Source organism: Micrasema longulum, unplaced genomic scaffold (assembly GCF_059751315.1).
Source record: "Micrasema longulum isolate JH-2025_06_02 unplaced genomic scaffold, ASM5975131v1 h1tg000667l, whole genome shotgun sequence".
NCBI lineage: Eukaryota > Metazoa > Arthropoda > Insecta > Trichoptera > Brachycentridae > Micrasema > Micrasema longulum.
In genome coordinates, this window is record NW_028277863.1 from 32,188 (window position 1) to 48,354 (window position 16,167).

Below are 16,167 nucleotides of genomic sequence, written 5' to 3' on the forward strand. Positions count from 1 at the left end.
CACAATTTTGAAAAAATGATGTATTGATGTTATCGAAAACAGTAAGGTCAATTCTATGTCCTGCTAAAAACAGCCAGACCGCTCTCATACAAAAAATTGTTTTAATCACCTTCTAAAAATGGGGTCCATTACAAAAACGGTATTTCTCAATATGCAGAAAACACTCACAGCACTAGAAAAATCTTAATGAACTAAAAAAATAAATAAAACTGGTCAAACATATAATAAGATTCTTGTTTGTAATATAAAAAAACTAATATATTCATTATTAATCATTTGTTGAAGTCAAAAACATTCCAACTGTTGTGTAGATTTGTTTATTCACTCATTTCACAAAGGTGCTATTATCTCAGTTTTACCTTTTATGGCTGGCTGCTTTCTGCATAACTACGTTCAATTGAGGGTATTACTTGCAAACCCGGCAAAATCCATCATTCTTTATTTTGAGCAAATCACAAAAAACTGATACAATACTGAACTTCAACTTTTTATTTAATTTTATTTTTTTATCATAATCAGTAAATATTTTATACGTAAGCAGTGATGACATAAGCATGATTATGTCAAAAACAGTAGTAACATAATAAATTTAATTTTATACATTACCAACTTTGCAATACTCAAGTAGAGGTTGCCATGTTTGCAACAAAGCCGATAATTTAAAAGCCACGTCTTACAAATTAAGCCGTATTTTTAACTGACCATGTTAAAATTATTGTAAAAAATTGTATTCTGAATAAGTTTCAATTAATATCTCTTTTTTTCAATTTTGGGTTTTGTCGGGTTTGCAAGTAGTACCCTCAATTGTGAAATTAGGATCCGCATTTCATAGAAGAATAATAATATAGATACATAGTACAAAATTGTCTGTTAAATTATAAAATTACTAATGGAATGATTACTAGTGACTGAGAAAAGTTTTGGTTTCGGCTCTTAAACGAGGTACGGCCGCGGTTTCGGTTTCAGCAAAAAAAAAGGCCGAAATTTCGGCTCAACTGAAACCTGTGATTAGGATGCGTCGAATTACGTTCGGACTAAGTGATTTTGTGATTTGTTGTTAGTAGTTAGTAGTTCTAAGATCTTTCATATTTATATTTTTGTAATTCCTTTCTAGTCAAATAGTTTCTATAGCGTACATCGAAGAACTGTTTCATATAATATACTAGCGGACCTGACAGACGTTATCTTGCCGGAACGTTAACGTGCCTGCTATTAACTTGGAAAAATACTTTTCATTGATAAGTGGGTACCTAGGTACTTGTTTATGGTTGAATTCTGAAACATAAAATAATTCATTTTCAAGTAAAGATTTTTTTTGCATTTGTCAAACTCGGCTCTTCTCATCAACAGGGGTGCAATTTATTCATGAGTGCGATTTTCAAAAATGTATTGAATGTTAATTAATATTATTTTAGTATTACTAAAAAGTAAAAAGACATAAGTGGAAAGAAATTATAAAAAATGTGAGGAAAGAATCTAATTAGGATCCATAAAAAGCTAATGTTGTTTGTTCATTCAAAAACAATATTTTTTAAACACAAAAAACAACAACTTTTCATTTTCTTTTTGTATTTGCATTCTCGTCGTATGCAACCCTGGTAGGTCGATGAAAAATAGACTTATGCTTCTAACTTTTTTTTACAGATTTGATTGAAAAATGTTACGAACACGCGCAGCACAAAGATCTACATTTCGCTGAAAACCACACTTAAATCGTTTAAGCCATTTAGGAGAAGTTCAGTGACATCACACGTACATAAGAATTATATATATAAAGATATGTATAACAAAACAACGAACCAAAAATCGCTAATTACAAACAAAACTTACTCATTAAATTTATGCATTTTATTTTATAGTTGGTTTTTTTGACACTAATTTTTATGAACTTGTAAGGTTTAACAATTAATACGGCTAATTTCGGGCTTTTTAAGTGACTTTTAACTATGTCTAAATTTGCAACAAAGAGGGAAAACATTTTTGAGAAGGGAATATGGAAGTCTAGGCATTTACAGGGCCTATGATCTGTCATTGGCTGGTTTAGTGGCCACAATACACACCGGGTAACATTAACCATTTTGCCCATATGTAAACATCCACTTTCCTAAACTCTTCCATCTGTTGACTTTTGGGAAGCTCCCACGAACAGGCCATGCCTTTGTGGGATTTTTTGTCTGCTATTTTTACTGTTAATATGTTTTTCATTTCTGTATAAGTATCCTTTATTTTTTAATACTCTGTTTTACCTCTTATGTATACTGTATAAAAAAACAAACAAAAAAAAAATATTTTTTTAAAAATTAAAAAAAAAGCTAAAACCTTTATCATGTGGGTGAGATTCATCCGGCTGAACCAATTCACCTACTAGGCAACGCCTGAAAACAATTTTCCATTTTTTATACTTCTTCTACCAGGTAGTCAATTCAACAATGTTTGAGTATGTCCAAATGCTTGCAAACTAGTTGGACCCAGGGAGGAAATCCAGCCAGTCTAGACTTCCATATTCCCTTCTCAAAAATGTTTTCCCTCTCTGTTGCAAATTTAGATATAAATAACACCTTAGGGAGGAAATCCAGCCAGTCACAAGCATTTGAACATACTCAAAACATTGTTGACTTTTAACTGGTTTAAATAAGTTTCAGTTTCAACTAAAATTAGATCAGAAAACGAAATTCGGCTTTGGTTTCAGCTGAAAATCTTGTTTTGCTCGGTCGCTAATGATTCCTTTAAAGCTATTAACATAACTTCTATAAATTATCTGCTTATTACCAAAAACAATTATGGTTATAACTCAAACGTTACTATATTTTACAAAATTTCACAAATTTGACGAACGGCAGTAAAAAACAGGTTACAAAAAATTATGTTTTAAAAATTAGGTATAAAATAGTTATGGCTATCGAAATATTATCGACATAAAGTATAACTAATATATCCAATAACCATATTTTCCTCGTTATGTGTTATAGAGTTGATCATGAACGCCAATTTGATGAATACTTATTTTTGCCAAATTATCATACCTTTATCTAAAGCCATAATTATAAGACCCAAATTAGATAATTTGGTGTCTACTAAGGGGAGCTTAATAGACGAGGGATTATGAAGGTTCATTATAAATTAATATAAAAGGTTCTATAGACTCTTTCATATACTGATCCTAGTCCAAATGTGATAAAAGCCTACTAAAGTAAAATACGGGGTTCAAAATACAAAACCCCTGAGATTTGACAAGAAGTGGGTTGATTTTATCAAATGATAGTTAAATTACGAGTTCGTTAAACAAACTATATAAGTATCACGTTGGCAGCAATGATTTTACTTTTTTTTTTAAACTGTCATGATTTATTACTCTGCTTTTTATTTTAGTATTTGAAAAAACAATAGGTTTATCTTAGGTTTTTGTTTTACTTTTTAAAATTATAAGGGTCTATGAAATAACGTTGAGTAAGAAAAAGATTTTTTTTGTAAAACAAAATATTTTTTAATTTACAATTTTAGATTCCCTCAAAAACGGTTCATTGCATTCGTCGCGATTCGGTTTAATTTTGAACTTTGTAAGTGATCATTTAAAAATAACCTCGCGACCGTCACGAATCTTGACGTCACAACTATTGTCAAGGCCAAACATGTCGTGTTTTTGTAAAGACATTTTATTTTGAAAATTAATTATGAAAACTTTTCTCCACCATATCCGATATTTCCATATTGATTTTGAAATTACAATTAATTTTTCTGAATCCATTTCACATGTTTTTATCGGTAGTCATAGTATGTAATATTTCCCTATTGAGAAAATTCAGTGTTTTGCAAAAAAAATATTTGTTATTATACTTTCAAACAAAGGCAATTAAAAAATATTTTTTTATTTATCATAATATCAGCGCTATGATTTTTTGAAGTTTTGTCTTTTTAAAATGACTGTTCTGTGACGTCACAAATTCTCTTCGTTGTGTTCTGCTGATTCATTGGTTGATTTGTTAGAACTTGTGATGTAGTTCAAAATAGTTTATTTTTAATAAAACAATTTTTTTTCGTACATTTTCAAGAAATTACAAGCAATACAATATAATGCTTTAATTTTTACCGCGTGCAAGAAAACATTTTTTATATCCAATTTCCCGTCGTGTTGAAATCCTCACTGTTATTATTCAGAAGTATACAAATATGTGTGTGAAATAAAACTAAAACCCTGGACGAGTGTTTTCGACTCGATGGCTGCTCTCAAGTAAAAATCCCAAATAACGAAATCGAGTAAATGTAAGTACGCCTCATTGTGTAGTTCCGCGGAAAGTTTTCTGAACTGAAATATTTTATTTTGCCTTACCAATGTAGTGCCGTATGCCCTGCCCCACTGGGGCCAGAAATAGGAGTGACGGTGATGATTTTTTTATGACCTAATAGTACAGAGCACTCAGGCTTGTGAAAAATCACATTTAATTTTTGTGTTCTCACCAGAATCGAACCCGTAGCTTTTCGTGCGTAAGTCAAGCATCTTAGTCACTAAACTACGAATGCCGATGACGAAGAAACATAGTAATGATTGTAATAATTATTAAAGACATAAAATCGACGTGCCCTACGTAAATTACTCTAACTCCATTGTTGACGATTTAAAAAAAAAATTATATTCTCTGATCTTTATCTTTAAACATAAAAAAAAAAACAAAAAAAAGTACCAGATATAAAGGGACATAATTTAAAGACGTGTACAAATAAGATTTCATTATTCATTATTCCATGTCCGCTCCCTAGTTGAAGCATATGGTGTCCGCAAAGATCCTCCAAGCATCTCTGTCGGCTGCCGCCAGCTCCTGCGCATCCTCCCAAGTCAGGTTCGCGTCCCGTAGTTCTGACACAAACTGCCGATGAACAGTCAACAGTGAACATCCAGGACGTCGAGAACCTGATGCCTTGTAAAGTAGAAATAAGACACAAAGTTCAATTGATAAAAAAATATATAATGAAAAAACCTCTTCACCTTTCTTTCGCCAAGTATGTAAAAGATTTGAAGATAGACCACGTTACGTAGCACACGTCAAAATGATTCAACACATCTTGTTTTTATGATTCAAATAAATTTTGTGTGTTTTATTCACGCAAAAACATGTATTTATTTATTACAAATAAGGAAGAAATTACAGTGAATCATTTTTCAATTATTCCCTTTTAAAATAACCTATCAGCGGTAATATTTTCATTTACTTTTACGTCCCCCGTAAGATCGTAAAATATTTTACGATAACTCCTGTAGGCTCAGATATTGTGGTGTCGTAAAAAATACTCCATAGAAACTTCGCCCAAAAGCCATCAGAGAATTTGTCGCCGCGGACTTTCATTATTCTCGGGTGTTATGATGCAAATTAATAAAAATACTGTATTGGAAATAGGTATATATATATTTATCATTTGCGTGTCTATTGTTTTGTTTTTTTTTACAAATTGGTTCCTGATTTTTTCTAAAATAATGAAAAATAAATATAGGGAGATCCAATAAGTATCACGGTTGTGTGATTTTGGTAATTTAACGAAGACAAACATATGAAACTTATTTTTAAAATTATTTTTTACTTATTTATAAATCATATAACACTAAGTATTTTACAAGTAAAATACGTTGGATTACATTCCCAGGAGTTTCAACAACTCAATTCGGGGCATAAATAATATTAGCATTTAGAAAATAACACATATTGAGAACAACAAAGAAACAATCAAGTTTAGCACCTTTATAACTAAATATACAACAACAGTATATACGCCTAAAACCTTTTCTTACACAAGTAGAATAAATATACATAAAAAAACGCTTTTAAGAACAAAAAAAAAGTAGTGAATCCACCAAGATAGATAAGGTCATTAACATCACATGCCATGCAGATGATGCTGCCATAGTGATGATGAGAACATATCCATCTCAGTTAGTAAAAATCTGGATGCCTAAGAAATGTCGTATAGTACAATGAACACATAAATATTGGAAACATAATTCGGATATACGAAACGTGTGTCAGACCAAATCATGGTGTATACAACAGAGTATAAACAGAGTAGAAATCAAACACTGATTTGAGTCTACTGAACAGTAGACTCAAATCAGTGTTTGATTTATTATATTATAAGTTTAAATATGGAGTTCTACAAAATAAACACCAAATCAATCAATCGACAAATATATGTTCGAAAATGATTTAGTCGTATGATGAAGTAGCAGATAATTTGATTGCGGAAACAGGATACGGTCGAAGTGCACAAAGTCGAACAGAGCACACTTTAACCCTTATACGGCCATGATGTCACAGTCACAGTAGCTGGTTCAGAAAAACCTCAAGGAAGGGGCGCATCATCATCGTCGACGGTGTAGAAGCACGCCAATGCTGGACGTATTCTCCTTTTTATTTCACTTCTAAATACAAATTCTATTTTCCTACTTTTCCTGGCAAAATGATCGATTACTTCCTCGGCGGCACAGTCAATGCCGAGTGCCAGTGGAATGAGGAATTCCACTATTTTCTTCTTTTTTTTCTATTAGCGTACTATTTAACTTAGCAAAAATAAATTCATATATTCTTTTTTGTGCGTTATTTACAAAGAAATTATTTTTTAAAGTTACATTTATTAAATACCGCTCCAAATGACTGTAATCAGTGTGTCACTTTTCAGTAGTGACGTCATGAAACGATTGGAGTTCTTACTTTTACTGAACGCGGTAAGTTGTATTTCTCCAGCCAATAACAAAACTGACAAGAATCTATGGAATATTGCTTTGATTTCTTTATTTAGTTGATCGTAATTTGCTCATTTCTATGTTATGGTTGTTTTTAAGAACTGTAGATCTGGCAACGCTGTTGTAATGTCAAAACTTTTCAATCACAAATTATACTCTTTTTTTTCTATGGTCAAAACGTTCCTTACAAGGTGCGGGGGGTTTAAAGCGGAAACCGGAAATACTACACGTAGATAAGGAGTGACGTCATTATTTACGATTTTAAAATTAATACTATTTTTAATACTTTTTATTTATTTTTGCGTGCGTTTTTGAGATATTTTATCCTACTCCAAAATTTTTAAATATTCACGTGTACACGAAAACATTTTTAAAATTCAATTCCGGGTTGGCCTGGAATTCCTCATTAGTTTGGTTTTTCCAAATTTTCGCGCGCTCTGCGCCCCGCCCCTTACCTGGATCCCCGCCTGCACAGCCATGAGTACCGAAATAAATATAACTTATTTTTTTAAATAATGATAATGAAGTCGTATTTTGCTCTAACAGGCCTAAATCAAATTAATTAATTATGGAAAATATAATAAAGAGTACATATATTTTTTTGTTATTCAATACCTACATTTTAAACATGTCATATTTTTTTTGTTACACGACGTAACAGCACCGTTTCTAGAGAATTTTTTCGACGCAATATTTTAAAAGGAAACGCGGTCTGACTTTAATTCATTCAAACGTACTCTCGTATTTCCTTCCCGAATTATGTCAATAGAGCAATGGTTTTTTTACTCTCTATATATATTTATCATTCGCGTGTCCATTGTTTTGTTTTTTTTTTTAAATATTTTTTTCTTATGGGGGGCTAAGGCCATCCAAAAACTCTTAAAACCGTCCAGTTTTATTTGCTGTCTTTGGGCGTACGGTGTCCAAATATGATAAATATTTTTGTTAAAAGGTGAAAGATACTGACACTTTCATACTCGTATACGAACTCTGGACCAAATTCTATCGTCAATCTGTGCCCCTGTTAAGCTAATAAATGCCCTATCATAGTGAGTTTAAATTAATTAATTGAAAAAGAAAGAAAGTAGTAGTAGAAAAAAAAATGTTTTTTTTTTCAAGTGAAGTTATACTGGGTAAATCTACACAAGAACGCTTTTTTTATGACATTGTATTCAAGAATATGTATTATTAGTCGAATAATTTTGGTTTGTTTGTAAATACTGTATTTTTTTGGCAATGGCTGTTGTTTTCTCAAAATAAATGAATCTACAAGTGGTGAAAAACTAGTTCAAACAACGCATAGTAAAACCGCTTCTCCTTGGTAGCATTCAATCATCCGAGAAAAGTTGGCCGGACAGGTAACGGAAGTTTAGCGAGTTCATCTTTTCCGGGCTGAAATTATTCAACAACTTTACGAATATAATCATAGCGGTCATGCCGAGTATCCAATATCTACACAGGCACTTAACTGTTTTGTCAACATTATCGTATATCAGGGTATTAGAAGCAAACCCAGAAATCTCTATTGAAGGAGTTACTTAGATATTTGCGAAAAACTTTGAAAAAAGAATTGTGAGATTTCTAATTTTGCTTCACTAACTCAATGGAGAATGCTTAGTTAGGGGTGTCAAGTAGTATAATTTAAATCAGTTTTTGCAAGATTTAGAGATGGTTTTGAATTACGCTATTATTTATGCAGGTAGGATTTTATGCATTGTTTATTTTGGCATCAATAACTAACTTTTTTGGTGGAAATTTCTAAGTTTTCTTCTCCCTCATACTCGTATATCTTTACTGGGTCCGGTCTGAATATAGTATAGTGAGTAAAATATCACTCAGCTATATAGATAATTGTTCATATACAGCAGTGGCGAACGATGATTTTATTTACAGGTAAGCAATAAAAAAATAAAAAATTGTTTATACATAGTAGATACATAATATACTATTAATTATATTCTAAAATATTTTCATTACTTCATTTTTTTTTATTATTTTAAATATTTTATAATATTATTTATGTTACGGTTGTTTGAATGATATATGAATGAGATTATGGGTATTGGAGCAAAAATGGATAATTTTTCAGTAAGCTGTTTGTTGTATGCTGACGATGCAGTTCTGTTAGCAAGCAGCAAGGCTGATTTGCAGCAAATAGTCTCTAGAATGTATGATGTATGCCTGGAGAGCGAATTGGCGATGAACGAAAGTAAGTCAAAAGTGATGGTATTTGAAAGGGATAGTGAGGTTACTGACTGCACAATAAATCAGTCTCGAGCAAGTAGAAGAATTTGTGTATCTGGGAAGCATGTTTTCAAGAGATGGAAGAGTAGAAAAAGATGTTGAAAGAAGAGTGAATGCGGGCAACAAAATGAACGGAGCACTAAGCACAGTAATTTCTAATAAAAATATGTCAATCGAAGCTAAACTGGCAGTGCACAACGGAGTTTTAGTCCCAACACTTATGTATGGAAGTGAAACATGGAACTGGCAGAGGAAGGATGAAAGCCGAGTGAACGCGGTTGAATGCGATCTCCTAGATGAATGTGTGGGAAATCAATGTATGACAGGGTTACGAATGATGAAATCAGGCGAGAGTGTAAATCTGAGACAAGTATAATTGATAAGATTAAGAAAGGGTCTCTGAGATGGTTTGGTCATGTAGAACGAATGGACGACGAAAGAATGGTAAAACAAGTATATATGGCAAAAATGAACGGCAACGTTAGACGAGGACGACCAAGGAAGACGTGGCATGATCAGATAAACCAAAATCTTAAGTCTGGTCATGTCAAAAGCAGACAGAACCGAAGGGCATGTATGACAAGATGTATGAATGTGGAAGAGGCTAGGAGTGTATGCCAGGATAGACGTGTGTGGCGGTCCATTCTCTCTGCCTACCCCTACGGGGAAATGGCGTGATGGTAGTAGTAGTAGTAGTTTAAGTAACACTGTGTATTCATGATACACACATAGATCATCATTCCCTTTCCTATAGGGCACTGTATTGGTACACCAATCGCATGGTATCTTGATAATATTTTGTTCCGTGAAGATTAAATGATCAGTTCTTCACTTCAGGTGCGAGTCCAGAGACTATAAAATATTTTGGTGTGAAAACACCTTTTTAAATAAATATTTCACATCAACCATCTCAGAAATTGAACCCGAGACCTCTCGAATGGTTTAGAACTACTTAACATAAAAAATCTCCATCTTAGAACAGGCTGAGCCATGTTAGATGGAGATTATCCTAACCAGAGAACGCTCCGTATTCATTTTCTAATTCACTAGTTTTAAATAGATTCCCTGGTATTAAATATGTATACTTATTTATCCATTTTTATAATAAAAAAAATCAAAACTTGAGCCCTGAATTTCCTCATTAGATATAGAAAATAAAATTGATAAATAAAACAGTCAAGTCACAGCTTTCACCTAAAAAAAATATATTTTTATTACTATTTTATTATTTTTCTAAAGTGTAATGTGTGAAACAGTACTTAAGATTTACTCATGAGTTCATGCGTTGTGTGTTAACTCTATATAAAACAAATTTAAAATAAAAATAACTGCACATATAAATACTGTAGCGAGAGATTTAAAAAAAAGTATATGTAAATCAAAAAACGTAGTACTTTATATAATTGGTACACATATTATTGATATTTTTTATGTATGTCTTTGCTTTATATTTGTTTTTTATTATATATTATAATATTTATTTATGTTTAAGTAGCATGTATTCTTGGCACATACTCGTACATATGCATGCAAATGCGCATGCGTGCGTACGCATGTATAATTATACACACACATACACGAACACGCACACTCACACGTATATACACATACACCCTCATACATACTATAACAGTGATGAAAATTATAAAATAAGATATTCAAGTTGCTTAACAAAAGAACTTAAAGTATTGTAGAATTATTTTTTTTAAATACTTAATAAATAATTCCTTAATTTTAAAATATAAAATTAAATATGATTAAATGTTAAAAAGAAATATATAATTAAGGAGGTTGATAGACAAATATTTTTACGTTTAGCTTAAATTTTATAAATACATTGATAATTTAGTTATAGAAATTTATTGCCTGATATATATAACTTTTTTCGTAATGTTTAGTAATGAATTTTGGCATTTTAATATTATATTGATGTCTTCGTGAATAACTTAATGAATAGATTATTTTTCAAAAAAAAAATTTAAGTGAATTTTTTAAATATATTTTCACAAATGATGGAACATTAAAATATTCAAATGCTGATGACGCGTCACTGGTTGGTGTTAAATTATCACTTTTTACTACACTGTGTAAAAATCACTATTGTTTTTTAAAATCTTATTTCTTCTTTTTATATAAATATATATGTACGTACAAGATTTAAGTATATTTGAGTTTGTATATTTTTAAAAATATAATTCGTTTATTTCACATAAACGCCCGGAGGGCTTTTACAAGTATGGTACGTAGAGAAAAATATACAAAGTAAGGAATATCAATGACATATTAGTGACATGATTTGTATGGTACATACCGCTTGGTCTTTGGATGACTTGGTGTCGATGGTCCCGGGGGGGGAGTCCTCTCCTCCCCCCTCCCCGTCGCCCCCTGCGCCCCCGCCCGCGCCACCGCCCAGTTCGCCCCCGCCCCCGCCGAGCCCGCCCGCGCCCACCATGTCACAGGAGCTGCCCGCGGGCGCATCCCCATTGATGGACGCCGCTTCGGAGCATGGCTGCAAGAAAAAAACATTGTTTTATTTGTATCCTACGATCTACAACCTCGACAAATGTTTTCAACTCGATAACTACACTCAGTGGTAAATTCTGGTGCACAACTCTACCTTGGCCCCGATTACAATGGGCAGTAATCTTCAATTTTATCTACCAAGTAAAATTAAGTTTTTTGCATTAAAAGCAGAATATGCATACAATTGTATCTTCTAAACATGTTCAATTATGGGTTACCGACGAAGATACTTTAAATGTGCATGCAAATATACTTATTTTCGTACACAAATATCATTTTTTCTCAATCGACAGTCGAAGATAACTCGGTTAATTTCCCATTGTTGATTAAAATGGGAAGTTTACAGTTATCTTCAATTTTATCTACAAAGTAAAATTAAATTTTCTGTGTGAAAAATAGAATGTGCAATTTTTTTTCTTCCTAAACATGTTCAATTACATGTTGCCGATGAAGGTAAAAAAAAAAAGTACAAATATACACAATTTAGTGCATTATTTTTTTTATAGACAGTCGAATATAACTCTGTTAACTTCCCATTGTAATCGGGGCCCTAAAAAGAGAAATCGAGTACAAATAAGTTCACCCCATAGTGTAGTGGTATCAGTAGAGCCCTTGGGCACTGCAGGTTGAATAAACTTTTTTGCTAGAATTAACCTTTCTGAAACATCTAGATGTAGGTTCTGCAGTGCAGATGATGAAACATCCATACACACTTTATACAAATGAGATGCATTATGTCACAAAAGACGCCGCATCCTCGGAGGCCATCGGTTAAACCTGAAGATGTTAAAGCGCTCGCCCCTTATTTAATAACCCTATGCTTTAAGGACCTGAGCTTGGAGGAGAAGATTTAGCATATTTGCTTAGCTTCGAGGGCGAGAACTAATTTACAGGGACCCGTCACAGTTCGCAAAAGCTTATATAGCACTGACGCCCATACTTCACAATAATAATAAGTACTGGTACCCATTGTGGGGCATTGGTTACACCAGTGAAGACCGATTGTTTTTTATATATTTTCAAAAGTAAAACTGAATTACTAAAATAAAATAAATCTCCATACAGGTCGAACTCTAATACGTTCGCCTACTGGGGGTAATGGGCCCGATTCATGGCAAAGTAGATGAAAAATATTTGTAGCAATAAATTTCAAAAGAAAAATAACAGCACGCATTAATAGTGTAGCGAGGGATTAAAAAAAAAATATTTGGACACTAATAAATATCGATGAGAAATATTCATTTATACGTTGGTATTGCTACACATAAGATTCATATTATTTTATATTATATTTGTTTTTATTATGTGCATTACTATATTATTTATTTTAAAGTGATATTACATATTCATAGAATATATTTATTTTTTATCTATACTTTTTATTTATAAAATAATAATCATTTCATTATTATATTTAGTTGTTCAATTAATTGTTATTAAGTATCTATAAGTTTTTTGTTATTGTTATATTAGTAAAGAACTACTTTAATTTTAGAACACAAAAAATCTCCACCTTAGAAAAGGCTGAGCCATGTTAAATGGAGACTAACCTAGCCAAAGGACACTCTATATTCATATTAAAATGCTCTAGTAGTATATAGATTCCTTGGTAATAAATATGTATGTGTATGCAATAAATTTTTATTTTATTATAAGTTAGTAGAAGTCCTGACAATGAGGTAGTAACCTTGAAACCAGTCGACGCATAGCTAAAAATTAAAGTATTCTATAATTTATTAATCTATAAACCAAAGGGAGAAATCATTATGACGTGTTATAGTTTGTTGTTAATAAAATAAAGGTGTATCGAATTATTATGAATTTTATTTTATTTTTGTTTATTCAGAAAAACAACAGCAGCAATACAAAAAAATATACACAACATTATAAAAAAAACATAAAATAAAGCCAAATCAGTTTTACACGTAAATACAATTATAAAAATCTAGTTCAGTTAGATATTAATTCATAGAAGTACATGTGTGCGAGTTTTTTTTGTGTGAGGATGCGTGCATATGGATAAGAGGGATTTTGGTAGGTATGTGAATATGTGTGTGAGTGCATATGGATAAGAGGGTAGGTTTATGGACAGGGTGAGTGTGTGTTTGATATGAGTGAATAGAAACAACTTAAATTTTTTATGTAATTTTTTTTTTTTTTTAAAGAAACATAATTTTTTTCATATAATAGTTTTTTTAATTTTGGTTTTAAAAGTGAGTTGACTGCAGTTAAATATGTCTATGTTATTGAAAAATACATTATAATTACGCGTCAAGCGAATCAAAGATGAGTTCTGTGCATAGTTGGTGCGAACCACGTGCGAACTGTAGGTACATGGAAAAGAGATAGATTCGTGTGACGGGTGCGGTAGCCAGGTACATTAAGGGCCAACTCAGAAACCAGAACAGGACTATCAAGACGTACTTTAAGAATATCATGTAAAATCCTATAATTTAAATATTTTGTATTTGAATAATGAATAAATATTACATATTTTATAATAATTATTTACGAATGTTTGTTTTTTGCTTTCTCTACGTTCACTAAGAATAGGACAAAGCCCCGTAAAGTTAGAACACACTCGTAATAACAGAATAATGATTGAATTTAGTGTACAAATAACTAAATATAGAAAATATATACACATAGAAAAACAATGCAAACAAAACAACCTATTCACTTCGTAAATTTTAGTACTGTAAAATATTGTTGATTAAACTATAAAGCATCAACTTTATAATCAAACATATCAATGAATGTTAGTGAATATTTGTACGTCTACCTGCTTTTATTTATTCATTTTACTATGTTACAATAACAGGAAACTGGACATACATACCGTCGCTTCGGTGTACTAAAAAACCCTCGAAATGCATTATTTCTTAGACTGAAAAAAATCAAATAGAATGTTTGGCCGAAAAAAGATGTTTTCCGGTCTTCCTTATTCATATTTAGGAGATGATTGAACAGGACTCAAGAAACTATCTTGGTTCCATGAAATTTTGTCATGGTCGAAAGTTGGTTAAAGTATATCTAGTAAATGAAATGAATGGGTTTCAAGAGAAAACATTTTTTATGAGTTTTTATACTTACATGCTAATTTTGAAACTAAACCTCGGAGGTTAGGGATTTAATCAGTTGATAAAGCTCGAAAAATGGCATGAAACTGCGTTGTTAACTCGTTTTCTCAAATTTTGTCATTTAGAAGGTCATTAGTACACCGACGATACATAGATAACATGCCTTATAAAATATATAATATTGCTAGAACTGTCACTTTTTAAAAATATTGTTCACAGCATGCATTGTGGTACTAACAATAATTTAATAAAAATAATGAAAAGTAACTAAATAGGTGCGTAGGTTTTCACGGTCACTGTTATCAATATATTTCTTTTTTGTGTAAGTTGGATTCGTTTCGACGTTTCGGCTACCATTTGCTACCATCTTCAGGGTTAACTTTATGTTTTGTAGAAAAAATATGTGTTTATGCACTAGTAATGTGTACCGTGTCGCAATCGGAAGCAGGCACATTTCTATTCATTTTTTTAGTATGTAGTGCTGGGAACCATGTTGAGTTTAATTTAAGCCCGTCGTCTTTGTTTATGTTATTTGGGTGTCTGTGTATTTTAATTGCCTCTTTTATTATTCGTGCACTGTAATTACTGGGTTAATGCAAACTTTTCGGTTCAAATGCGAAAAAAATGTCCGGTGTCTATAAAGTGTTCCGCTATTGCAGATTTGTCAGGATGCCCAAGTTTACACGCTCTTTTGTGTTCATCAATCCCTTTCTTTGCTGTGCTCAACACGGTTCCCGACACTACACACTACAAAAATGACACGGAATGTGCTAACTGCCGACTGCGACACGGTACAAATTACTAATACATAAACACATATTTTTTTTACAAAACACGCAGTTTACCCTGAAGATGGTTCCTGCAATGGTAGCCGAAACGTCGAAACGAATCCAACTTACACAGGATCATTATGTATATAAGCTAGTTGAAAAGTACAAAAAAAATAAAGCTCAAATTAATATAATAGAAAAATTAAAAGAAAATGGATTTTTTTAAATGCAATACAAATCGTAAAAAATAACAAATTATGAAAGCAAACCAATAGATATATAAATTGCATTTGGATTCCCTTAGTGAATTAGACAAAATATTTTTACCTTTCGCAAAGTGCTTGTGAACCTAATTGTACTGCTTACACACGCAAAAAAAGGAATTATAATATCCCGTATTCGAGAAAAAGTGCTCAACTCCGAAATGTCGGAATTACGTAGTCGTATATTAGCATGCTGCTAATGAGTAACGTGCCAAAGTAATAATGAAGGATTTCGTATAGCCAGGTGAGGTCTATTATATTTCTTCTCATTTCTGGACTGTCCATTTTCAAAAAAGTAAAGGGATCTCTATACTGCCGTCATAAGCAAAAAGGGTAGTCATTTACGAGTCATTTACAAAAAAGGCAGTCATTTACGAAAGTCATATTTTAAGAGATGACACTTTTTAGTATTCATCAACTTTATTCTAATTTTAAAAGACTAAATAAAAGTAAAAACACAATATGTCAATGAGAAAGTACAGTGATTTTTTTATATTTTTTTATTTATTGATAAATAGACTATTAAACTAAGCCAAAAGAAATCTCAATTTTTATAAATC

The 16,167-nt window shown here is 31.8% G+C and overlaps 1 protein-coding gene across 1 annotated transcript in view; it reads right to left on the reverse strand.

The window, feature by feature from the left end:
• The window catches only part of LOC148279783 (sodium-dependent serotonin transporter-like), a 45,617-nt gene extending 29,725 nt beyond the window's left edge, over window positions 1-15,892 (reverse strand). The window contains exons 1-2 of the mRNA XM_088229414.1: window positions 15,782-15,892; window positions 11,283-11,480 (exon numbers count right to left, since the gene is read on the reverse strand). Of these exons, the coding sequence (XP_088085540.1) occupies window positions 11,283-11,480; window positions 15,782-15,892 (309 nt within the window). The remainder of the gene's footprint in view (window positions 1-11,282; window positions 11,481-15,781) is intronic.
• Window positions 15,893-16,167: the final 275 nt, after the last annotated feature.